The sequence below is a fragment of the Protopterus annectens genome, chromosome 8.part0 (genome assembly GCF_019279795.1).
Source record: "Protopterus annectens isolate FY-2018-M chromosome 8.part0, PAN1.0, whole genome shotgun sequence".
NCBI lineage: Eukaryota > Metazoa > Chordata > Ceratodontiformes > Protopteridae > Protopterus > Protopterus annectens.
The window spans coordinates 861,698,711-861,725,385 of NC_056741.1; the positions used below are offsets into that span (position 1 = coordinate 861,698,711).

At 41.9% G+C, this 26,675-nt stretch overlaps 1 protein-coding gene across 1 annotated transcript in view; it reads right to left on the reverse strand.

The window, feature by feature from the left end:
• Positions 1-26,675, reverse strand: part of LOC122808355 (SLIT-ROBO Rho GTPase-activating protein 3-like) — an 881,720-nt gene that overhangs the window by 679,727 nt on the left and 175,318 nt on the right. The window contains exon 5 of the mRNA XM_044079321.1: positions 6,674-6,859. Coding sequence (XP_043935256.1) covers positions 6,674-6,859 — 186 coding nt within the window. The remainder of the gene's footprint in view (positions 1-6,673; positions 6,860-26,675) is intronic.

The window sequence follows — 26,675 nt, forward strand, 5'->3', positions numbered from 1 at the left end:
GCCATGCCACAGTGTCAATTTTTTGTTTATCTTTATAGTTATACTACTGCATTTAACCAACACTGCTTATTATGAGTGGATGGTTTCTTTGGTTGCTATGTTAAAAATGGACCAACAGTGGGTCCTGATTGTATTGTAACTAAATTAAATATTTAAATATGTGTGTGTGTGTGTGTGTGTGTGTGTGTGTGTGTGTGTGTGTGTGTGTGTGTGTGTGTGTGTGTGTGTAAACAGAGAATACTGGAAGATGTTAAGCTCAGCTCCAGCTAACTTTGAGAAATAGTAAGAAAGTAAATTACTGGGCCTAGGCCATAAAAATGTTCTCACAGTTTTGAATGAAGTTAGAGATGCAATGGCTGTAAGAAGCATGGTTTGTTAGTTTTTGTATGAGGAGTAGAGGTTTGTAATTGATTTATAACTTCCAGAAGCTGCCCCAGATCTGAGCAATGCTCTTGTGTGTGTATTATTGACATGTAGGTGCTAAACCCTGGCAGTTTCTAGCAAGGGGGAAGGGTTGCATGGGGACCAGAAGTCAGATGACCAGATGTATGTGATGTCATTCTCTACAGAAATAATGTTTTAATATTAGGTGAGACAGAAGTCTCAGGGCTGTCTGTTTCTTGGAACCTGACATAGAAGGAACCCTCACCTACTTCATCTTGCCTGTTTTTATTAAATAAGTAGGAACAGTAATTCTCTAGCTCAGTTAGAAAAATATAGTGAGAATAGTTAAGCATTGTTTTTCTGTAATTGTGTGAATCTTTCCTGCTGTGTTATTTTTAATACTTCCTGTGACTGAAACTCTGGTATTTACTCTAAATACATATTTCATATTTTCATGTTCTTGTATTATTTATTATTAAATATATTTGAACTTTTCATTGTGTTTGATCCTTTAGAGAATAGTTTAACCTTTGAGAGTACTTATATCTATTGGTGACAATGTGGCCACTCCTGAAACCTGGCTGTTTGGTCAACATTACCATTTGCATTAATAGTAATTTCACTTAGTATAATTGGGTACCCTTGCAAGAGCCTTAGGTAGCTGGCTTTGTAGTGTCTGGTGGCAGTGATAACTACTTTATAGTCTGAGAAGAAGTGGGATCAGCAGGTAAATCTGTGCCAGTCTTTCCCAGGTGTGTGTGTGTGTGTGTGTGTGTGTGTGTGTGTGTGTGTGTGTGTGTGTGTGTGTGTGTGTGTGTGTGTGTGTGTGTGTCTGTGTGAAAATCAAATCTCATGGGGTGTGTGTGTGTGTGTGTGTGTGAGTGTCTGTGTGTCAGCTACCTGGAGCAGGGACACAAAGCGCTGGTTTTACAGACAGGGTACTGGAGGACTTGGCTTGGACACTTGGCTGCGGATGCATCCCTACAGCTCTGCAAGTGGGGAGTCTTATTGGGGACCGGGAGAGAGACAGTGAAATCCAGACCCAGGAGTGAGTGTGCTCCCTTTGTGCTGTTAAGGGAAATTGTGCTTGATGCAGAGAGGTCTACATTGAGAAATACTGAGTGTATTATTATTTTATTTATTTATTATTTTACATTTGTTTACTGGGAAAGTCTGACTGGGCACAAGTCCTTTTTCAGCAGAGTCCCAGGGAGAAAAGCTCCAGTTATGAGAATTTCATGCATTGTACAAAAATACAAAGATGTGAGACATTGTGGAAATAATCACAGCACTAGGCACATAATTATGAACAATACAATTCTATAGAAGTAAACATTACATCACATGATATACATGAACATTTACAATTTGACTGAGTAGTATTTCCATCACGTATCTTACATGAATATATACAATTTCAAGAGGAGAGAGAGACTAATTTTGATACAGATGAGGTCAAGTCTTGGTGTAGGACAGCAAGAGTGTACAGTATGTGGTAAAGGAGATTCGGGTAAGGGTTATCCAGGACAGATGCACGAACAGAGCAAGGTTTCTATTAAGTGTGATATTAGGAGCTTTTTAAACTGCATTGTAGAGCAGTGGAGGTTATTGGGGTTGACAGTTTATTCCATATTTTAGGAATGAAGTTTGAGAAGCATGATTCCCCAGCTGAGTTTTTAGGTTTGGTGCTGTCTAAGACGAGATTGTTGCTAACTAAGAGGAGTCTATCCATTTGCATTCCAGGTGAATGTCCCTCTCCAGTGTCAGTGGTAAGGATTGATTAGTGGCCCAGAGTGGGGTCCTCACAGTTATAATTCCATTATACTCAGCCCTCATCAGACCAATAACTGAGTACAATGCTCCCTTTTGCATGTACCTCACCAGATACCTGCATCAATTGGAAAGACCACAGAGGTTTCTCATCAAGAAATTACAGGTTACAGAAAATAAGTCTTACATGGAAAGACTGAAAGCCCTGTCACTGTATTCTGTCTCCTACAGGTTGCTAAGGGGTGGCATGTACCTGACTTACTGGGTAGCCTCTGACCCATCCCCGATGGAAATGTTACACATTCGTAAATCAAACTGGATGAGGGTCACCCATTCCAGGGATCTTAACCTAGCCTCTGACATGAACAGGTCATGCTGGAGAGATAGACATGTCTCCCAGAGACTGCCACTTTTCTGGAAGAAGCTTCCAATTCTTGTAAAACACAGCCCTTTCCTGATCCTCTTCAAACACAACCTAGATCAGAGGATGGGTGGCTGCAAATTCACTCCTGTGGTGGTGCCCATGTCCCTCTTGGACAGAGGAAATCATTATTAGCCACCACATAACCCTTACCTCTGCGAACTTCACTCACCTAACCACTGACATTTGGGGCAACTCAGGATAAATATGGCTAGGCTTATAAGGGCGGTAATGCTGTTAGCCTAGTAATGTTCTATGAACCTATGAACCTATGCCCCTCTGTTCTACTCTCGCCAGAAGCAAAATAGAAGCACTAATCATAGAATCATAGACTATACAAGGTAACTTCGCCACTTCGCCATTACCCACCCTTTGCCTTACCTCCCTTTTCAAGGAGGGACAGACCACTCATACAGAGGTGAATTTATGAATTCCCATGTAATTATATAGCTCATTTTTTGAAGGAAGATAGAGAATTGTACTACTTAATTTGGTAAGGCAGTTTGTTTCAGAGAGGGTAGGTGCTGCAAGACAAATCTATGTCTCCATTTTGTTTTATTTAAGTAGGTTTAGATCTCTGGTGCTAGGACTGTTTGCTTTATGAAGGTATAAGAGGTGTTCTACTTCTGGATCCCTTATGGCTGATAAGCTAGGCACATATCACCCTATGGAGTCTATAGGATACTGAATTCAGGGATAGTGCTTCCAGTCTCTCCTGGTAGCTTGGGGATTTTTAAGCCAATGATCTTTTTTTAGTTTGGAACTCTGTGGCCTGTCCAGTTGCTTCATGTGTCTAACAAGATACATCCCAAAGGGAGACTTGTATTTTATGATAGGTCTAATCAATGCAGAGTACAAGGGGGTAAGGACTTATTTTGATTTTGAAGATATACCTTTTGCAATGAGTTGCTCAAGGTAAAAGGACTAGGTCAAATGAGAGGCCAGTATCGACCCATGTTCCAAGATCTCTCACAATATTCTCATTTTTAGGAATCCCAAGCTGATTGCAAAAATAAAATGGCACATAGCTTGCCAGTAATCAGTAGTCTTGTTCCAGATGTTGCAGATTTTTAAAAATAAGATGGAAAAAAAAGAATTTATTACTCTAAATATTGCAATGTGCACTTAGCAGGTGGGAAGATAGGTTAGAGAGTGCAACTGAAGCATTAACAGTCTAAGGGGAAGGCCTTCCCAGTCTGATCTTCTAATACTCACTAGTATGAGCAGATGGCATGAGACTGGGAGGAGCTTCCAAAGTCAAATGTGCAGTAGGTGTAGGTACTCAGGAGTCATACAACAGCCTCCACCTGTGGCACTGGGCCTCAGAACACCCCTGGATGGACCATTATTTCCCTGTTGTGTCCACCTTTGGGATATTACTTCTTAGGACAGACAAGATCAGTTTATTTTCTCCTTCTGCATCAAGCAAATGAAATGTAACTTCCTTTGACCTTGTCTCAGCTCATCATAATCAACTCCCCAAAACCCACAGTGACATCTCTGCTTGCATTGTCTCTCTCTGTCCATCTCAAAACCACTTCCAGTGGCAGCATCAGTGTGGCTAGTAGTGCCTTCATTTGCCCATCCTCCATAATCTTCTCTGCCTTGGTTAGCTACACATTTATAATTCCATCTTTTGAGGTCTACGTCTGAACCAGATGAATAACCTCCTCAAGGTCTTGGACCACAACACTTTCTACATCATGGAGCTACGAATATCACAGACTACCTGTAGCAGACACATGTCCTCCAGGAGTATTATCCTCTTTCTCATATTCTTTTCTTTTACTCTTCCCTCTGATTTCTCATCATTCTGCCTTGAAGTCTTAGCAGCTGATGCATTGATTACATCAATCTGCCTACACTCCTGTCTTCCCCTACTTTAACTAGAATGACACTTACTCCATATTTTCTGTCCTGCCTGCATCCTTCCCCATTCCTGGGATGGCATCTAATCTCCTCTCTGACAACACATTTTAGGACCTCCTTTTTTGTATAAAATAATAAATGTTTATTCCTGGCATTCGTCCACCTTTCTACACATTTTAAGACCTCCTTTTTTTGTATAGAATAATGAATATTTGTCCAAGTCTTTAGTCTCTCATGATCTAATGGCTGATTCTGAGCCTGTGTCAAATGGCTGTTGTTAATGCTTCTCCCTTTCTTTGTCTCACTGACATATATGCTACTTCAGCAAGCTCTAATATATTCCTGGGCATATTCATGGATGATATCACTTTAAGCCCTACCTTCTTCATTTACACTTTAACCATTTTTCTTTACTCCTGTATAACCAACCTGTAGTAAGGGTTGCACTGAATGCCAGTGTTAATTCCTCTTGAACAGTTAAGTATGTGTCTCTGGTCCTTTAACTCATATTTAATATAGTCTTTATATTGTGCTTTATCCTTCATACATATTATTCACATTTATTGTCATGTATTGTTTGTGAAGTACCGCTAAATGCTGTAAAACAGTATCACCGAATCCCCTCTTACATATCAATGTTACACCAATGTTATACACTGTATACTTTTTATACAGTAAATCCTGAGTCCCAACCATTGTGTTTTAAGAAGGATTTTCTTAAAAGGTACCTCCTGTAATCAGAGCACAGAAAGTGTTCCATATCACCAGAAAGGTGTTCCCATGATTTCCTACCAGAAGTCAGGAAACAAAAAAATCTAGAGAATAAAGCAGCACAGAGGGGATTATGGTGCAAGGATTCATTATTAAAAATAGTCATCACGTTATCTATTTACGGTTGGTTCCCATTTTATTTGTTTTTGTGAAACAAAACGTTCATGTTTTTCCAGAATTTCTAAATGGATCATAAAGACAGCGCTGGGCATAAATGTCAAAAAGCAATAAAGTAAATGTATGCTAATATTTTTAACAAGCGGCTTTATTTTGCAGTGATCCTTTTTTTTTTTTTTGTTCATGAGCATTTCTCTCAGTGTAATATGACTAAATATATTTCAGTGATCTAGTTTGTAGGATTCTTTTACCACTTATTTATACAATTAAACAGGTCAGTTGTCAGCCAGACTATTGATCCATCACTGGTAACACCAGATTCTTTCAGGATATGGCAACAAGTCGATAGAGTATTCAAAGAACCAGAAGACAAAATGACAGTGTGGTCTGGAATAGTAGCAGTGTTTATAACCTTCCCTGTTGCTAAATACGTGGAGGAAAATAAATAAAACAATTGTTGGCTTGTGTGGTCTAAGCTACACTGTAGTGGATCCCATAAAGCATCAGGAACTCTAAAGTAGAGATTTGGGGAATAGAGCTTGACTCCTCCTGTGGGCTTTATAGATTTATTTTTACATGACTTCTGCCTTTGAAAATTCTTCTTCTTCCTAGAAATTAGGTATATCACTTCTAGAGGTTACACACACTGGGAGTCACCTGTGCCAGGTGTATGTGAACCTGAAAGTGGTAGTGGTGAAATCTGTCCCTTGAAAGGATCAGTACAACATTTCTGCTCATCTTTCCTCTTGTTCTGTGGTATCCTTTGTATTAGTCTCCATATATACAGTAGCTCTTACTTTTAGATGTTAGCATTTTGAATCTACATTTTTTATATTTATTCTTTCTAATATGGTCACTGAACACAGGAAACAAAACAATGCATCACATGAAAAACAGCTTCAGATCTGAAGCTTAATATGAACCAAAGGAGGTACAATGGCTTACAAAAGCACTGAAATGAGAGTTTTAGTACTACCTTGAACTTAGTAGTGATGCCAACTCCAGTGTTTGTAAATCAGACTGGAAATATCAGTATTAAATATATATAGGGGAAGACAAATATGGGAATATGCTTACTCCTCTCAATTACCCATTATTAACTGGATAGCATTACTTGATCTGAAAAATGAAAAGTATTGGCATTATCACTTTATAGGATCAAGCATAAATATAACTTTTTGTTTTAAATAAATGCAGTAGATAAAAATAGAACATAAATATAGCATACCAGTTATTACCACATTGTACCCTGATTTTTTGAGTAGACAGGAAAAGGAAATATGCGTGACTGGTCTGTCCATCCTGTTATACCATCCAGCACAGTAACATTTACATGCGTACCTTTTCTATCCTTTCCAGCTTCTTCAGTGAGCTTCGCCTCGGAGGCCTGTTTTCAGACCCAGGCTGAGCTGTCCCAGTCTGCTCTGCTGATCTTCCCAAATACTTCTCTTCTTGTTTCTCCACCTCTTTGAGCTTGCTTCCTGCACTCAGGCTTTCATTGTGGTACTGCTGGTACGTCTTCATGGACTGTAGAAAGCAAAGGGGCAGTGAACATGAAGAGAAGAATTAAGGGCTGTTATCTTAAACATTTTATAAAAGTTCCCCATGAGCAAACAACAATCAAACACAGAGATGATTATAATATCAATACAGTCTAAAAAATCATTGTGCATCTATCAGCTATCTGCCTGTCTATATCAAACATAAAATTAAAGCTTCTTAAAAGAAATAATTTTAAGAAAATAAATAAATAAATAAAATAGCAGCTGTAATAAAAGTCAGTGTTCATGGCTTAATAACACTGAAACTTCTCCTATATGTAATCTTCCAGGTTGTTGTTGTTGTGTCTTTCGGCTTTTCCTGATTAGGGGTCGCCACAGCAGAACTCTGGTCCGCTAATGATTGGCAGTAGATTTTTACGTGCTGAGTTGCCAGCTCTGACGCACAACCTTCAATGAAGGTACACCCTTTCACGTGCGTCTCCACACAGAAGACGTTCTAGCTGAGAATTAAACAGGACAACGTCGTACTGTGAGGTGACACCGCTACCGCAGCACCATCACCGGAGTAGAAAGCTATGCTAAATATCATGGGTAAGGGAAAAGAACTACATGCACTTCAATGGGGAATGCTTATATTTACAACATGAGTTTTCCTCCATTTAGGTTAATCCTTTAACAGCCAAGACTGTATAGTTCTTTCCCTTTCTAATTCACATGATGCATTATTTTCATATGTAAAAGGGTTCTCTTACTTAAAATAATTTAATGCAAACTTGCATTTCTTAAGTTCAATATTCATCCGTATTGACTAACATTTCAGCTTGTATTTTATGAGGGCTTCCCTCTTAGATCATCTCTTAAAATGGGCTGCACCCAACAAGGTTAGCCCAGTTAACAAAGCATAGATAAATAACATCTTGTATAACTGTAATATTTAGCAAAGGCAAACCTTTACTTCAGAAGCATATGCTATGAAAATATTAGATTTTATGTTTCTCATTCTGAATCATTCATATGTAATTATATATTAGTTTACTCTTTCTAAGTTTCAACATTGCTTTTTAACTAAGAAGGTATAAGCAACAGCCTACAAGGCTTCAGTGAAAACAAAGTACATTATTTTTCTTTCCAGGAAAAAATATTTACCACAAACAGTCTTTTCATTAGATTGGGGGGGCACCTTTTGAAGAGGAAAGCATACAGGTGGGATGGCAACAGGTAAATCTAAAGAATATATGTGGTGGCAGGACAGGTAGCTTACATCCTTCTAAGTTGGGGACTGCTGATTGAGAGCTCAGTGTCTGTTATTCTAAAAGTGTATTAGTTCTGGTTTAAGCACTTGGGCTTCAGGCCAGTTATTTTACGTTAAGAAGGATTGCGGTCTGCACTCTTGTGGGAGGAGAGGCTGGACTCTGCCCTTCTGAGCAGGGAATTTCTGGTTAAAGGCTTATAGTGCCTGCATATTCTAACTGTTTCTCACTGAAATTGGTACACCTTGTTTGCTGTAGCATAGACTAGATCCAGGCCTGCTGAATCTAGCTTTGTTTGTATGCTTGTTGTTTGTTTATTTCCCTGAAACGCTAATTCCACCTAAAACACGGCCTTTTAGCACTTCTGTGGATCCCTAGTGATATTTGCATTGCTTACTGTACTTATTTCCTTGTTTCACTTGAAAGAAAGTTACTGTTTGTCATTTTTGCATTTAAGTTACCTGTAACACATTGCATTTAAGTTACCGGGCACTTGCTCACTAAAGCAATTATATAAGTCAGCTTTAAATTGAAAGCACTACACCCTCACAAACTCCCCTTGAGTATCTTGTTCCCCATTGGCCTTTTTTTCCAATTATAAAGGAATTCCCAATACTATTCTAGCATGTCCAAAGGTCAGTTGTCAATCTCCTCTCCGGTCCAGCTGGTGAATCTGGGAATCTTGAGGCAATGTTACAACTGCCTCATGTACACAGACAACCCTCTCCTCCTCCTCCCAACAAATTCCAACACATGTGAGAGATGCAACCATATAGCCAAACTGGAGGCTAAACTCTCTCAACTCAGTACTGGCGTAACCAGTCAGGACGAGAAGGAAACCACACTCACTACAATTCCAGTCTCACATAGACCTACCACGACAACAAACCAAACACATAAACACACAAAAACATACTCGGAGGCTCTAAATAAAAATCTGCCTAAGCAGCAGAGACCTCCAAAGCAGACACCCAAGCAACCGCTACCCCAAAACAAAACACGTGCAACACATAGCTCACAAAGCCAGTGTGCCAACAGTCACAGCCCTTAAGGCTAAACAACACACCTGATACACTTGTAATAGGTGACTCTATCGTCAGGCACACTGACGTCCCGCTCACCAGGCTGAACAAGGAGAAGGTCACGGTGAGCTGCCTGTCGGGCGCTAGGATCCGCCACATAACACAAGCACTCAGGTCACTCCAAGGCAAGTACAAATATGACTCAGTCATTGTCCATGCTGGTGTGAATGACCTGAGATGTACCTCCCTGGACTACATGAAAAGAGACATAGAGGAGTTCTCTGAGCATGTAACCCAGGCCGGTATGACCCTGACCTTGAGTAGCATCTTACCCTCACCAAGAATGATGCCACAATATGAAGACAAGATGATCAATTTCAACAATTGCCTTAAGTGTTGGTGTTATTCAAAGGAGATCCAGTGCCTGTCAGCCTGGGATGACATGCTCGACAAGCCACGATGCTTCAGTAGGGACTGCTTGCACCTGTCACCCCTGGGCTTTCGGATATTGGCAAAGGCTCTTGCTACCCCCATTGTGCCTTTTGTAGGCAAGGCTCAAAAGACAAACCCACCTCCATAGGTATCACAAGGGATAAGAAACTAAGAGTAATGCTACTCAATGCCAAAAGTCTAAACCTCAAGATGCACGCACTCGAAACTCTCCTTAGCATGGAGAACATCGATATCTGTGCAGTAACAGAAACCTGGTTCAAGGCTCCCGAGAGCACCCCAGCACTACCAGGTTATACCTCATACCATGCTTTTCGGCCCCAAAACTTGGACCGAACCACAAAAGGAGGGGGGTATCAATATTCGTCAAAGATACCCACACCTCCAGGTTGGTGGCACAGCATGAAGCATCAGAGACTATCCATGTGCAACTAACTGTGGGTAAAACTGCCTTCCAGTTTATAGCCTGCTACAGGCCACCCTCCCAAACACAGGAACCCCACTCGGCCTTCCTGAGAATACTGGAAAATATGAAGGTCTCTCCAAACATCATTATATTGGGCGACTTCAACTACCCAAACATAGACTGGGAGCATTACTCTAGCTCCAACACCCTAGCCCAAAGGTTCCTAGAATTTATAAACTCAAATGCTATGGAACAACTTGTTACCACTCCCACAAGAGGGGAAAACATACTGGACCTGATCATCACCAACATGGGGACACTATGCTCCAGACCAGAAGTGTATCCCTCACTGGTAAGATCAGACCATAAACTAATCTCACTGGATATTCACATCCCGACCCCACCCACTGCCCAGAAAACCACAGTGAAAAACTTCTCTAGAGCAAATTTCACATGCCTCAAAACCGAGGCGAAATCCTTCAAAGCCCCCGGGCCTGTGGAAAATATGGCCCAGACTGCAAAATCCTTTATAAACGCATTCTATGAACACCTTCAGGAATGCATGGATCATGCAATCCCAAATAAAACCAAGACCCAATCCTCCAAAGGCAGACGTCCTGTCTGGTGGACCCCAGCCATAAACAAACTATACAATAGAAGGAGGAAGCTACTACATGATAGAGCAAAATCCCAAAAAGGGAAGGCATCTCTGATCAGTATTAGCAAAAAACTATGGGCACTCATAAAATCGTCTACGGCCAGCTTTGAGAGAAAAATTGCACAGGACACTAAGGATAATCACAAGGCTTTCTTTAGTTATGTTAGGAACCTGGGTGGGAATTCCCAGATATGCTCAGAATTAGTCCAAAATGACAAAAAATACACTGAGCCCACAGACATTGCCAACATCCTAGCTGACAGATTCAGTGCAAACTCCCCCCCCCCACCAAAAGGGTAAATATCTATCCCAACAGAGTGCTGCCCCCCTGACATCTCAGATGCTCAGGTAAGAGCCACCCTCTCCAAAGCAAAAAACACAGCATCAATGGGACCAGATGGTGTCCCGGGCTGCGTCCTACATTAACTCCAAGAAGAGCTAAACCCAAACATAAAACTACTGTTCAATCTTAGCCTTACTACGGGATATGTACCCAAAGAGTAGCGTACAGCAACAGTGGTCCCTCTCCACAAAGGTGGTGCCTCAACGGATCCTGGAAACTATCGCCCCATAAGCCTGACTAGCTTGGTCTGCAAAGCTATGGAAAGGATCATCATGGACCTCATAAATAAAGATATTGGGGACCTACAGACACTGGATCCTACCCAGTTTGGCTTTGTTAAGGGCAGATCCTGCCTCTTAAACCTGGTCGATTTCTTTGAAACAGTCACCAAGGCCATTGACGAGAGGAAGGTGGTCCACACAGCCTACCTGGACCTCACAAAAGCCTTCGATACAATACCCCACTCTAGCATTATAGATAAGCTCACCAGCTTAAGTATAAACCCCTATGTCACTAGATGGGTTGCAAACTGGCTCAAGGACAGAACCCACATGGTTAGAATTGCTGGAGCCATGTCAGACTCCAAACCAGTTACAAGTGGCGTCCCACAAGGCTCAGTCCTGGGACCTCTCTTGTTTGGTATATATTTCTCGGTGGTACAGGCCAACACAGAAGGACTATGGCTGACCAAGTTCGCAGATGACTGCAAACTGGGTGCCATAATCAACTCTCTAGCCGACACAAGCATCCTCCAAAAGGGCCTCATAGAAACAGACAACTGGTGCCAGAGCCATGGCCTCAAGCTAAACACCAAAAAGTGTATAGTCATCCCCTTTGGCAAAAACAAAGTGCCCACAAATTACCACATAGGTGGTAATCCATTAAGTACAGAAGAAGTCATTAGGGACCTGGGGACCCATGTTGATAGCAATCTCTCATTTGACAACCACGTGGCCAAAGTGGTTAGAAAAACATTTTATATAGCCCACCTAATCATGAAGGGATTCACATCTAGATCAGGGGAGGTCATTGTGCCTCTTTACTCATCCCTCATCAGGCCCATAATTGAGTACAATGCCCCTTTTGGGATGTACCTTACCAGACACCTGCAGCAACTGGAAAGACCCCAAAAGTACCTCACCAAGAGGATCAAAGGGCTGAAACAGATGCCATATGCTGCCCGGTTAAAGAAACTCCAGCTCTACTCAGTGGCATACCGCCTGCTCAGAGATGATCTGTGCCTGACGTATAAAGCCATGTCCAACCTGGAATTAATGGACATGCTGCACCTCAGAAAATCCAAATCCCATCGAGCTACGTGCTTGAGAGACTTGAACCTCAGCACTGAAATAAATAGGACATGCTGGAGGGACAGATTCATAACCCAGAGGCTCCCTTCACTCTGGAATAAAATCCCAGTCCAGGTTAGGCAGAGTCCCACACTGACTCTCTTCAAGAGGAATCTTAAACCTGGACCTCATAAATAAAGATATGGATGGGAGATCGTAGGTTTACCCCGGCTATCACTTCTGTGTCACTGTTAGACAGAGGCACAGTATACTAACCTCAAAAAAAGGCATAGCAAAATTAATTTAAAATGGGTGGAGAAAGCCAAACACACTCTGGCTAGGCTTATAAATGCCCTAGGGCAGATAGCCTAGTATGAACCTATGAACCTATGAACCTATATGCAATCTGTCATCTCATATGAAGGTAAAGGCTCTTTTCTTGGTCTTTAGTCACTATGATGTGCAAGTAAAGGAATCTCAACTGTAACTTCCACTGGTGTATTACCCACCTCAGATAAAAAGCATGCTGGGCTCTCTCTACTGCTTAAAGAATCTTCTCCTTTCCAGATTCAAAGACTTATTTAGTTGCATATTTGATCCTAGACAAAAAGCCTTATTTGAACAATATGCCTTCCTACAGATGAATCATGAAAAAAAAACAGAAAAAAAAATCTCTCAATTATGCCAAATGTTCTCTTAGTACCTTAACTGTAGTTGTCACATAAACTAACTACACATGCCTAACATATAAAGCTATGTCAAACCCAGAGCTGTTGGACATGCTACACCTAAAGAATTCCCAATCCCTCCGAGCTACACGCTTTAGGGACCTAAACCTTGTCACCACAATAAACAGGACATGCTGGAGGGATAGATTCCTGTCCCAGAGACTTCCTATACTCTGAAACAAGCTACCCATCTATGTCAAGCAAAGTTCTTCATTAGCACTCTTCAAGAAAAATCTTGAAGAGTGGATGGGAAATAGGAAATACACCCCGGGGATCACTTCTGTGTCTCTGCTCGACAGTGGCACAGGAAAATAACTTTCTTGGGTGGCGTAAGCTATGGAACCTTGCTGGCTAGGCTTACGTAGGCCCTTGGGCCGATAGCCTAGTACCTACCTATGAACCTATGAATCTATAAAAGGTATTTTCATCCCACCATTTTGTCTTCATTTTTGCTTCCAGTTCCTGGAAAAAGTATTTCAAACATGGATCTTAATTGTCTGCAGAAGATAGACCTGTCATCTTGTGACAACTTTATAGCTAAACAAAAACATGACCATTTTGTTTGAACAATCTCACCTTTCATTTTCTTAATTTCTTACTTCAAAGGGTGTACAGACAGCCCCCTCTGCTGGGCCAGTAGATGAAGCATATAATGGTGCACTAGTTACATGATGAATTCATTTATTTTCATTATATTTGTAAATTTAAGACTAGTGGGAAAAAGATCTATAGCAACATAAAAATTGCTGGAATTGAATGTACAGTGAAATACTCTGATTTTCAATGGATGTTTCTACTTCAGTGACATTAATATCATACATGTCTATCAGTTTTGAATAAACATCTGTCTAAACCAGAACATTTTCTAATATGCTAACCTTGGCTTCTCAGGCCATTCTCAAGGGCAGAACAATGTATTTGTTTGTGATTTACCATTTGCTTGACATTTGTCTTAAATCTTTCCTTTTTTTATTTCTTTATCTATGTCAGATTACTATACATGTGATCGCTCTAAAACTTTCTTTCTGGGTATTCCAGAATGAATTTGAAGCAAATGTTTAGTACTACAAAATAATCTTGTGAAGCATTTATAAACACACAGCCCAGAATGAAGTTGAAGCAACATTTTAGGGTACTTGCGTATTATCGCAACCAGATTTTCAAGGTCTCCATTCACGCACACCTGCAGAGATAGGACAGCATGAAGCCTGTGAAAGTGTCATGGGAAGTGTTTAGTACTGGCCAGAAATGTCCCACTGTGTTTTGAAGTAAGTACTGTGTCACATCACATGGGGTATGAGGCAACAGGAGGGATAACTGTGAAATTTCCTACTTCTCCGTGGTGTGCTTCGTGGGTTTTGTGAACTCCACAGTCGCAGCATGCTGTAAAAAGCCTGCATTCAACTTTAACAGTCATCACTCCTCACACACTGCATGGGGGTGTAAGGGTACAAACAGGTGACAAAACGGGTCTCACTGCTGTTTAAAGTTAGGAAAGCATTTACTGACTGCTGTGTCGTGCACAGTGAGTACATACTGTTACGTGAACAAAAAGCAGGAAGTGCTGTCTGTACACATCTGCAAGCACAGGTACAGTTTTAAGTAACTACTTAAAGCACATTTGTGAATGAGTTAGTTTGCATTCCTGGTTATGGGGTGGACATGTACTGTTGGCATTATGTCGGGAAAAGGTTTTACACTGGCTGATGATAGAGGTATTTTGACTGTCTTCTACCGTAGCTTGCTTGCGCTTGCTGTGCTTCAGAAAATGCATGTCTATGGTAATCCTATTATTTTTTAACTCTTCCAATGGCCATTGCAAAGAAAACATAATGAAGGGGCTAAAAACATTAACAGTGTTTTCCATAAATCAGTGATAACTGCAGTCAGTACAGCGCAGCAGATCAAGTCGTTCCGCTGGAACATTACAAATAACAGCAGATCCTACATCTGGTTGCGCTAATGCATAAGAACCCATTTTAGTGCTACAAAATAACCTTGTGAAGTGTTTATAAAAACACAGCCAACCATCTACACTTAATGTTGGCATTCTGTAACAAACAGGCATATACACTGACCTATTTGTGTTAGGCCAGTTTTTGAAAATATGTCCATATACTTATGACAAAGTTATATCTCTGGCAGTCCAGTGTCAAATTTGTTTAGTGTTTAATATCAGTAATTGATCAGGTATGCAGGTATATCACAAACAAACAACCTACTTAATATAGCAGCACTAGCATGATACTTTCCTTGACTGTGAATCATTTTATGTAGCATGGTTTCAGTAGCACAGACTAATAATGTACTCTTGATTAACCATCGAGGAGCAGGTTTCTTTTCCCTGGACAAAGTTATCAGTGGTCTGCAACCAATTAATGACATTTCTGGTCACCCAAAATTATTGCAAAATGTTCTTTGTGTAGTTGGGAGCACTTTTGCTCAACAGTTATCAGTGTATGATATATAAAGCCATGGGAGCCCTGAATGCCATAAGGCATTCTGAGGGAAAGCACAACTCTTTTGCATCAGGACAAGCATCACAGTAAGGAATCAACGTTTATCAGCTAAATAATGAACTAGAATTTCAGCAAACGTTAGCAAAGTTTTACACTTTTGCTATACTAATTCCTTTGTGAAATACCCATTTCTTCTTAAATAAGGTTCCTTGTTTCATAAGACCATCTCCTAGTTTCACTTCAGTATGTTCCACTCCCCACTCTACATTCATTTTACTTATCTAATTTCTTGTAAGTATGCTGAAGCTATAACACTGCACTTTTATCTAAAGCAACATTTATTTTTGTTTATTATAAGCAACTTTCAAATCAACAGCCCCTACTTCTTCCATACTCTTTGTATATAATCTGCTGTACAAGTTTTCAATGCCAAATCGGTAGAATGTAAAGCTGCATTACTGATTTTTTAAAATGTCTGTTCACTCATTAGGGTTGTACTTCTAATTCAAAATGTACAGGCATGTCTTCTATCAACATTTGCAACAGGATTTTTGCAGAGTTAAATGTTGTTAAATACGTAACAAAAATGCTATATTTGGGTACATTGTAATTAGTACATTCTCTAAGTATTCTGCATTTTTCTTCTTTGGAGAAAACACACAAATCGCTGCTGAGCTTACCTTTAGTTCTTTTAACACATTTTTTAGTCATACAGGTTTATCCAATAGGACTGTTTATACCACAAGAATCATTTAATTCATACAAATTTTCATTGAGAATCTAAGTGCCATTTACCTACATACATGTAACAACAAGTTTTATCTTAGCAACAGTCCATACTCCTGAAACCACACTCTGGACACGATCATCTCTTACCAGGCTCTCTCATATTGTTTGCAAACCCAATTTCATTGTCTAAGCAATATGCAAAGATTTTTCAGACCCCTGCACCAACTACTGACACTGACACTTCCTGTCCTGCCTCACATACATATCCCAATACCCTGCAATCCTCACTACCGCACCCTCACCAATCAGTCGAACGGCCTACTATACAGTTAAAATGACCCCCCTCCACCTACCCACCTACACCTCCCACTATTCACATCTACTGTACAACACAGGTATGGCATATGTAAACCTAACGTGAATACCTGAGTGTAACCTAAACAGAAATGCTAAACCGGAATTCCACTTAACCTTACACTGACCTTCGTGAACAGTCATGCCTGACATGTACACCTGACTTAAGCATGTATAAAACCGGTGGTATGCAGCAGCAAGCAGGAGTATGCCTGTGTGGGTGGGCGGTACTCAGATTAAGCAAAGTAGAAGCAAACAGGTTCAAGAAACTGTAACCAGAGGTTAGCAGTGCTTACAGTCACACAAACCTGCGCAAACCTGCATGTCCTGCCCAGCAACAAAATTAACTGCCTCTGCAAGGTTCGAACCCAGGACCCTGTACACACACTAAACCATCATAGCAATACAGATGAATGAGGTATCAGCAAACTAATCCTCACCACAGGTAAATCAAAACAAAGATGTGAACTGAATCTATGTACAGTGTGAGGAGGTCTACCTTGCTACATTACATAATTATGTGAACTGGAATACTGCAGTAAGCATAGATGTGAGATGTTATTGTAATAAAGTGTAGAAGTCCCCAGGTCCCTATAGAGTGTATGTTCACATGAATCATGAATACCAGACACGTAAAACCTGTAATGAAGAATATATTACTGCCAGAAGGCAAATATAGTGCAAATTAACTATTAAGCAATGCTAACCGCAGCACAGCTCAACTTAGTAAGAGTAAGCAATGTGTAGGGGAGCCAGTCCAATCTGCCTACCGGTATACCCCTATAAGCACTGCCAACCTTAGGTAAGCAGGTGTGCCCCTAGCTTAGCCTCTTCAAACCCGGCCAATCACGGGAAAGTGCAGGTAAATGGCCGTATATAAACCTCACAGGCAGGAATATGTTCCATAAGTGGTGGTAGCATCCTACTGCAGGCAGAATGGATGGTGCGGGTGAAAGCACTCATTTTAGAACGCAGCACTGGTGCATCCAGGAGTCATAACTCATGGTATGGCTCCTGGTACAACACCATAAGGAGAGACCACTGCAGGGCTAGTACCAGGGCTCGCAGTATAAAACAGAGGCCTGGGACAGTCTCGCCCGTGACCTCACCAGTGCCACAAGTATCCACCGGGCTGGTGAGCAGGTCAGGCATCACCATGCTGACCTGAAGTGGCAGAGGGGGAATGTGCTGGAACAGTGGATCTAGCAGTCTCGGCAGATGGCTAATGCCCCAGTACTGAGTAACTGCCATTTACACTAAGTAGTTAAGAATTGCCTAGCTTGTGTATACTATGGATAGGTATGGCGACATATCACTGTATACCTCCGACATCTGCAGATGAGCGGGCTGTGAAACAGCAAGCCCATGATGCTAGGCTGCAAAGGCTGCATTGCGAGGCAGGTTAGTATACCTCTGCATATACTGTCATAACAAATACATATAAGAGCATTAGAAAGTGTCGTACCAGTAGGAATACATGTGCAATATTCTGTGACTAATGGTACAACTCCTGGAGTGCTTCTGAGTACTCTTCTGTCATATGTAGTTGAACTGTTGCATACTATAAATAGTACTGCTGTATTAAGTAGTGTTACCCACTCTGTGGTATGCAGATAAAATGTGTATGAAGAACTGTATAACAATGTTGGAAGTTCCAAGAGGTCAGTCATATTGTACAAGTGAGGGAGACTTAGATAGAAGACAGTGGAAAACTTCACATCAGTTCCCTGATGGCACAGTGTACTGTGATGTTAACTATAATTTTGTTGTCACACACAGCAGGGGTTTGAGTCCCGAGAGTGCTAGTAACATGTATGCATAATCGTACCCCACAACTGTATGGATTTTGTTACAATGTTCAGATAGAAAGCTGTATGTATAATTACACCCAGCAACTGTACAGAATTGGCTAGAGTGTTCAGATAGACAGTTGTTCGCATATTCATACCCCACAACTGTTCCAGTCTGTCCAGCATGTACAGATAAATGGCCCATATCACCAGCCTGGTACCCGGTCCCCCTGAAAAAGCAGTGTGAGGAACCCAGAAATGTAGGCAGCTGTTAATGACATATAACAGCAAGTCAAATGTGTACCTAGTCATAGAATGTGTAGGAAAAACAAATCTGTCATTGTAGCACCTCACCTAAAGTGTATGACAGCAATACACAACATATGTTGCATTAACACCTGCATCTTGTCACGGCTGTATGTAAGACACAGGCCACTTATATAATCATCTATAAACATACTAGTGTATAATATAAGGTGATTGGGTAGTGTAATAATACTTGTGAGGGAAATACCACTGCAGTGACTAGGAATGTCGTGAAAACTACAAAGATATGTCAGTTGTTAATTTAACACTCTCTCACCTCTACCATATGTGTGAAATAGCCCAATGACACTCCTCAACTGGTATGTGTACACTCCAAACATTTGTTAGGACATATGTCCTAATGGATCATACATATTCCCATTTGTTTCTATGCATGTGGCATGTTATAATACACCCATATTGGTGGCCTGTTGCCATCAATGACACCTGCATGCTCTTGTAATGGCCACTGTTGTTCCATATATGCATGTGTTCTGCTTGCTCTGCAACTGTGTTAAATCCAGTGTGTCAGGTTAATGGGGATACCTATGCATGCTGTTATAACTAATCCTGAATGCTGTTGACTGTTACTAAACCATATCTGCCATAAACCGGCGACAATACAGCGGACCCACCTGTCCCATCCCAGCTGGCCATGGCACTGGGCACCACCACATCTGGGGCCCAGCCTGAGACTTCCAACTCCGTGGGCACTGTGCCACCTTCAGGAGGAACTGCTGCAGGGGATGGGGCTCACCCCCCCTAGAGTGGGCACGGAGGGGTACCTGTCACCCATCAACAGGTCCGGGCCATGGTGCATAGGGAGCTCGAACTGAAGTATCGAGAGAGGCTACGCCAGCTTGAGGGCCGAGTGGCACTATTAGAGGGTGAGCCTGCCCCTCCTACACAGCCCCCAGCACAGCCACCTTCGGGGCCATGAAGGTGCAGTGGTGACTGGCCATGGGTGGGGACCTCAGTCCCACTGTTTCCAGTTGGGGGCTCATGGGCTTGCGACTTCCACACACCTCTCCCCATACAAGGTGTTTACCACCCACATGTGTCATATACTGGCCCTGTATGCATCTTGTGTGTCTTGTCTGTTAACCTACCCAACCTCCCTCCCCAAATATACCTACTACCCCTCCCCAACATCCCACTCTCACCTGGAAAATGAAACAAGGGCAATCTGTTCCCACAACAAAATCACAGCCCAAACATAGCTGTCAATTTTGCACACGTGCCCACTGATCACATGTAATCTGGTCTATTTGGCATCACAATGAATATATGCTGTCCTCACCCCTCCCCCAGGGGTTTGAGGGTCCAAATGTACCTGCAAATATAGTGTATATGCACAGCTGCTGCTGTAGAAGAATTGCACAGCTATGCACCTTTCCCATACCCTTCCTGCACATGCCTAGCTATTTTCCCTACTGTCTTTCTCTCTTTGTGCCCCATTTGTCACCACTTTCCTATCAACCACTTTTACTTTCATTTCAAATAAATTAGCATGGGGTTAAGCAGCAGTCAGCACTTGTAAGCAGCAGTAAGTTGGCTTACGCGAGGGTAAGCTATGCCTACACAGGTTGAGAAATCAGAGGCTAACTGACTGATCAAAAACATAAGCGGAGGTTAGCAGTGCTTACCATCACGCAAATCTGCATAAACGTGCCTTAATCTATCTGTAGCTAACATCCCCTGTTCTACCCAGCAACAAACTGTAATGCCTCTCCAAGGTTCGAACACAGGACCCTGCACTCCATAGACAAAGTGATCTACCACTAAACCATGGCAGATATACATACCCTGACGTTTTCACAAACATATCAACCAGCACAAGCAGTCAACAGTACAGGAAATGTAGTAATATCATACCACACAACCACTTAATGCAAGAATTCTGGACAAAGTGTGTCACAATGTGGGTACAAGTAGGGATATATGTCAAATACTGCTCTAAGACACCTAAAATGTTGCTAGTCACACAGTGATATGTATTAAAACACATATCTTGAAGGAGATGAAGTCTGAAACACAAACGTATTGGCACGAGTTACTGACTACAGTCCTGTAATCATCCATGTCAACTGCCAACAGAATGAGGTACAGGCCAAAAATATGATCCGAACATGCATAGAAATATGGACAGATATATATCTGGAAATGCAGACAGTTAGACAGTGATATGTATATATATATATATATATTTATATATAGATAGATAGATATGTACATATAAAGATTTCTGTAGATGTATATAAATATAGATACAGATAGAACTGTGTATAGCATTACTACATGGGAACAAACATCTGAACCACTCACTACAACATAACAGACCATATGCACTGTTAATAGGGGTGGGGGATCAAATGAGGGATACCTGGTAATTAGTGCTATGTTACCCCCCCCTCCACAGCCTTAACAGATATGCTGTGCAATCCAATACCCAGCACATGCATATTTTGGCTACAGAACCCTCCATGACACAGCCACAATGCTTTCACAGTAAGCCAATTCACCTGTAAATGTCAAGGCGATATCTGTAACATAACATGCAGAAAAGTCATTCTAACGTAGGGAATGTACAATGTGGAAGGGGTACACATCGCAATGGTTCAGATATGCACACACATCTATACATTGACAAATATGTTCAGGTATATACAGATATATATCTATATATAGCTATATATCTATAATATATATCGGATATATAATATATGATATATATATATATATATATATATATATATATATATATATATATATATATATATAGGTACATACACATATACACAGACAAAAGGTATTTGTAGCCATACATATGTAGGAGTAGTGTGGAAGTACTTGGTGCAAAGTATATCCCTCAGCCACAAGCCCTGTAACTGGTACCTGTGAAATGTGCAGTGTGGCAACCAGTCTCACAATACGAATATGTAAACATATACCCACTCACAGTTCAAAGGACATGACACAACACACAGGTATGCATACACAGAAAACCTTTATTTGTGTACTATACAATAATGCATGCCATTACTTACAGCACATGAAGTCTGACATATGTAATCAGTGATGAATGCAAGGCCCACACAAAACAGTAGATGAAAGCAATGTGGATAAATAACATACTATGCTGTCCAGGCCAAGGCCTTCAATTTGTACAACAGTAGACAAAGCAGCCTCCAATTACACCCTGTAGTCAAGCCCTAGGAGGGAATGTAATAGTTGTGGTAATGTCAATGTATCAGTCACATGTATGGACCCTGACCAACATATTTTGTGGGAGTCCACAATATGACTGGGATGGTAGCAGGAAAGCTAGCAGTAAATAATGATAGGCCATTACCCAACAACTCCTAACTGTATCACAGCAGGACAAAGCCTGCCATATATGTGGAGGCCAAAGGCAGGCACACAGGGCCATACTTGCAATATTGCTGTTACACATCCTGGATATTGCTGGTGTTACAGGATTATTTGCAACATACCCTTATACAGGAATACGACATCAGAAACACAAATGGATGTAGCTATGTACTGATAGCATGCAACAGACAGACTGCCAGTGATATATGTAGGGCAAGACCTGTGTAGTGCACAGACCAAACCAACCACACAATCCACTGGCCATCATGTGGATAGGCCCACAGTTGAGAGCTATGCAGACAGACTGCATTCCATCCTAAACAACTATGTACACACAAACACTGCAAGACCAGCAATATACAATGCACATATGAGCAGTACTCACTCTGTCTGTAGGTCTGGAACCCCATACAAATGTGTAATTGGCCTCTGCAATTCTGCTATAAGAGGTATTGCAAACTACTGTCTGTAACACTGCTGCCCACATACAGGAAGGTTGTCCTCCATACTAGAAAGGTTAAGGGACAACGCCCACATGAGTCAGTATTTTATAGTACTGGGTTGCCATGACAGTGGTTATCTGAAGTACTACACAGCAGGCTGCATGCAATTAGCAACTGTTGCACGCTGATTGGTACAGAGCTCATCACCTGATCATGTGCATCACTTACAAATCCTCCCTGGAAGACATAAAGATGGAAACAGGTCAGTGCAACCATACAGCGGGGTTACCATAGTTACAAAAGCCATGCTGCAATCCATTCAAACCAGCTCAATCACTCTAGTGGAGAGAGACAGAGACAGACACACACAGTGAAAAGAAGTAAATAACGTAAACTGTAAACAACAACAGGCAGTCGCAGCTGTCAGGAAAAAAAATGACAGGTATGTAAAACATATATCTATGTAATTGAAAGTAGTATGTGGTATAGAATAATAGGAAATATGATGTGGAATGTTGATATGTGCCATCTGTAGTTGTCCCTGTAATGAAGTTCTACTGAACAACTGCTTTGGACAATACTGTCTGTCCCTGTAGGCAGTGGGACATACCCACCAACTGTTTCAGATCAGCAAGTAATGACAAAGAATTAAGCCATAATACGTGTGTTTGGTATGCTAGTGTGGGCAATAGCTGATGGTGGAAGTACTGCCGTCATGACAGACACATGGGTGTCAGAGCACACCACACGCAGGATAGTCATGTTAATGTCTAATGCGGCATGCACAAATGCCATAAGTGTTTAATAGGCTTACCAGCAATCTCTCACCATATATACCACCCTAATGTTAGTCTGTGTTCATATGTGACACCTGGCTGTGTTGCAGTAAGGCAGAACAGTGCAGCTGTCAATGAAAGACAGTTACAAAATGTGGACCAGATGTCTGTATGCACCCCAAATAGAGATAATTATCTGTGTGATATATAATTAGACAGATATGTCTAGAGATATACAGACAGTCATATAGATGTAAGTATATAAACACCCACAAGATATATCTACACGTATATGTATATATATATATATATATATATATATATATATATATATATATATATATATATATATATATATAGTGGCATTGACAATGGCATGCAGGTGAAATAGTCTGTAATAGGCCAGCAGAGATAGTGTCCCCACAGGGAGCATGGCTACAAACACATAGCACAGAGCATGGCACAAATACATTGCACAAAGCTTGGTACAATACAACATATGTCCCAATGGTAGGTAAGCAGCTGATATACCAATTGCATTCTATGAAAGGTTTGTTGTAGCTGATATGGTGGGGGATACACAGATGTGTATTAATAACTATGGTAACCTTGCTGTATGGTTGCACTGACCTGTTTCCATCTTTATGTCTTCCAGGGAGGATGCCCCATATCTGTCTTCCGGCCTGCAGTGCTGCAGAGACAGAGGTCATAGTATCACATTTGGTGCAGCACTATGAACAACTGTTCAGACGGACAGCATAAGACCAGCAGGAGAGGACCGCCCTGTGGAACGAAGTAGTCCACAGGGTCAATGATGTCGGACTGCATAACCGCAGCTATGATCAGGTCCGTCATTATTGCAACGACCTGCTTCACCATGTATGTTAGCATGCTGCTGCTGTATGGGGAGACTACATCACAACAGGGGGGGACAAGCCATCCATCCACCCCTCACCCATGTGGAGGAGCTACACAGGAGCCTTCTAGCACCTGCCCACCTGCAGCACCAACAACTTGCAGGGTGCACTGTGGAGGCGGGTGCCACCGACACACTGCCTGAGGAGCATGCAGGTAAGGCCCCAGGGCACATCAGTAAACCACTCGTGTGTATGCATCTGCATCTGTACAGGTACATCATGCAAATCTGAGATGTCATATACATAGTCTGTTGTTGTATAGTAGTAATAAACAGACATGCATAAGCTGTAGTATTGTGGACCCCTACTGTAGATGTAATGTAATGCTGCACTCACCCTTTACGAATGCCACAGCTGTGGCCAATGACAAGAACATTCTTACACTCTTATGTAGGTCACTCCAGGATACCACCACAGCAGCAGCCTGTAGCCGGTGAATATGGTTCATGTTTATGCATGACAAGACACTGTGCATGTAATGGCTATGGGATATTCCATGCACACATCTAACACACCTACCCATACTGCATGCTGTACATGTTCACCTTTTGTTGTTGTGAAATGCACTGCATCACAGTAGTGGCCATGCTGGGGTATTGGAAGGGTACAAAAGACACATGCAAGATACCTAACATCCTGTCATTGTGCAATGTGTCCACAGGGATTGGGAGTATGGCGGGACACACGGCCTACAGTAGGGACATGTGTGAAACACCACCCTCATGGCTGTAACTGCACACAATCAGGTTATGTAACTCTGGCAGACATAACCCTAACCCCACAGCAATAGTGACAGCAGTGTGTGCACTCCAAGGGATGTGCACATGAGTAGACCTTGCAACCATGCAGAGTTCTAGGACATGTGTAGGGTACCCCCCACAGCCATGGTAAGGTCTGGTGGGTGTCAGTGTAATAGTCCTGTACTGGTCATACATGCACTGTTGATGTTGTGATCTGTAAAGCAGACATGAGGCATTCACAAAATATATCCATTCACTTATCATCCCAGGTATGAGGTGTTGTAACACACAGGGGCTGTGAGCATTGGAGCTGACATAACAGACACAGTACTACATCAGCAGCAATGGTTTGTACACCTGTGTGGTATGGAGCACAGTACAAGGCAGGATGCAGACAGGTCAACAGTAACACTTTGTACATGGGTGCAGTGTTAACAAGGGGAAGGGCCATCACCTACCAACACAGCCCATGCATCACACACATGTATACTGCTGCTGTGATGAAGTCACTTTGGTTGCACTGCATGGTGTTGAGTGCCAAATATAATGCATGCTGACAGAAGGGCAATGGGAGGACTGTGTGTACAAAAGGTGTGCAACCCCACACGTAGGTGTGTGTGTGTGTGTGGGAGGTATTGAATGTGTGTGTAAGTGCAATCTGGGGGAGTGTGGTTGATGCATGTCTGATGTGTGTGTACATGTGTGTATGTTTGTGCGGGTGTCCATGTATGCACAGGCAATAGTGGGATTGATCACATGGCAGTACTTCTCCTTGGGATTGTGCTGTAGATGTAGTGACACATGAGACACCAGGACAGCCTGTCCAATATGTGACCACAGGACAGCTGATAGCATAACAAGGTTTGTAGCACAGAACATGCATTGGGAGGGAAAGTACATACCAGGTATATACATCATAATGGCAGCAGTGGATGGATAACTGGCTACCCACATATGCAGCACTACTAATGCAATGGGGAACTACCAGACCACATCAGTGAGTGTATAAAGGTATTACTGTTGTCCACATGATGGGTTGATTGTGCAGCAGATGTGGCATGGACTGATCAAGACTGTAGTATGAGGCTCCGGTGTGTGACATATGTAGTGAATGTAGCAGCCCCAACCATTTAGGGGCCATGTACACCATGACTGGACATACACAGGGTATTACTGGATGACAGCAGTGAGGCCATGTACTACCTACTCCACCAAAGTCAGGGAGGTGATGGAGTAACAGGTCATATGTTGGTGATCACATGTGTAGGCATGGAGAGGTCTGATATGTTAATGGGTAGTATTAATGAGTGTATTTTGGCAAGTGCCATGCAGGATGGGGAACATCTGTAACTGAATGTGGGACTGTCTGTAAACCCAGGGTAAGGGAGGTAGTAAGGTGGGCTGTCAATGTCTGTGGGTGTACATGTGTGTGTATGTGTGTATCTCTCTCGCACGCGCGTGTGTGTGTGTCTGTGTGTGTGTGTGTGTGACTGTGTGTGTGTGTGTGTGTGTGTGTGTGTGTGTGTGTGTGTGTGACTGTGTGCGTGTGTAACTGTGTGTGTGTGACTATGGGTGTGTGAACTGTTATGCAATGCTGTACAGGTCTTAACGTGTGTGTTTGTTTCCCCCACAGGTGGCAAGGTGGGTCAGGTTCCCTCCTGCATGCAAACTGAGGTAGGTGTCTGTACAGACACCGATGATGATGATGATGGTACTGGTTTGGCACAGGTGGGGTTGTCAGAGCTCGACACTGTGCCTACATGTGTCATCACCCTCCTAGCCACCCAAAGCCCATACACAGTTACAGTG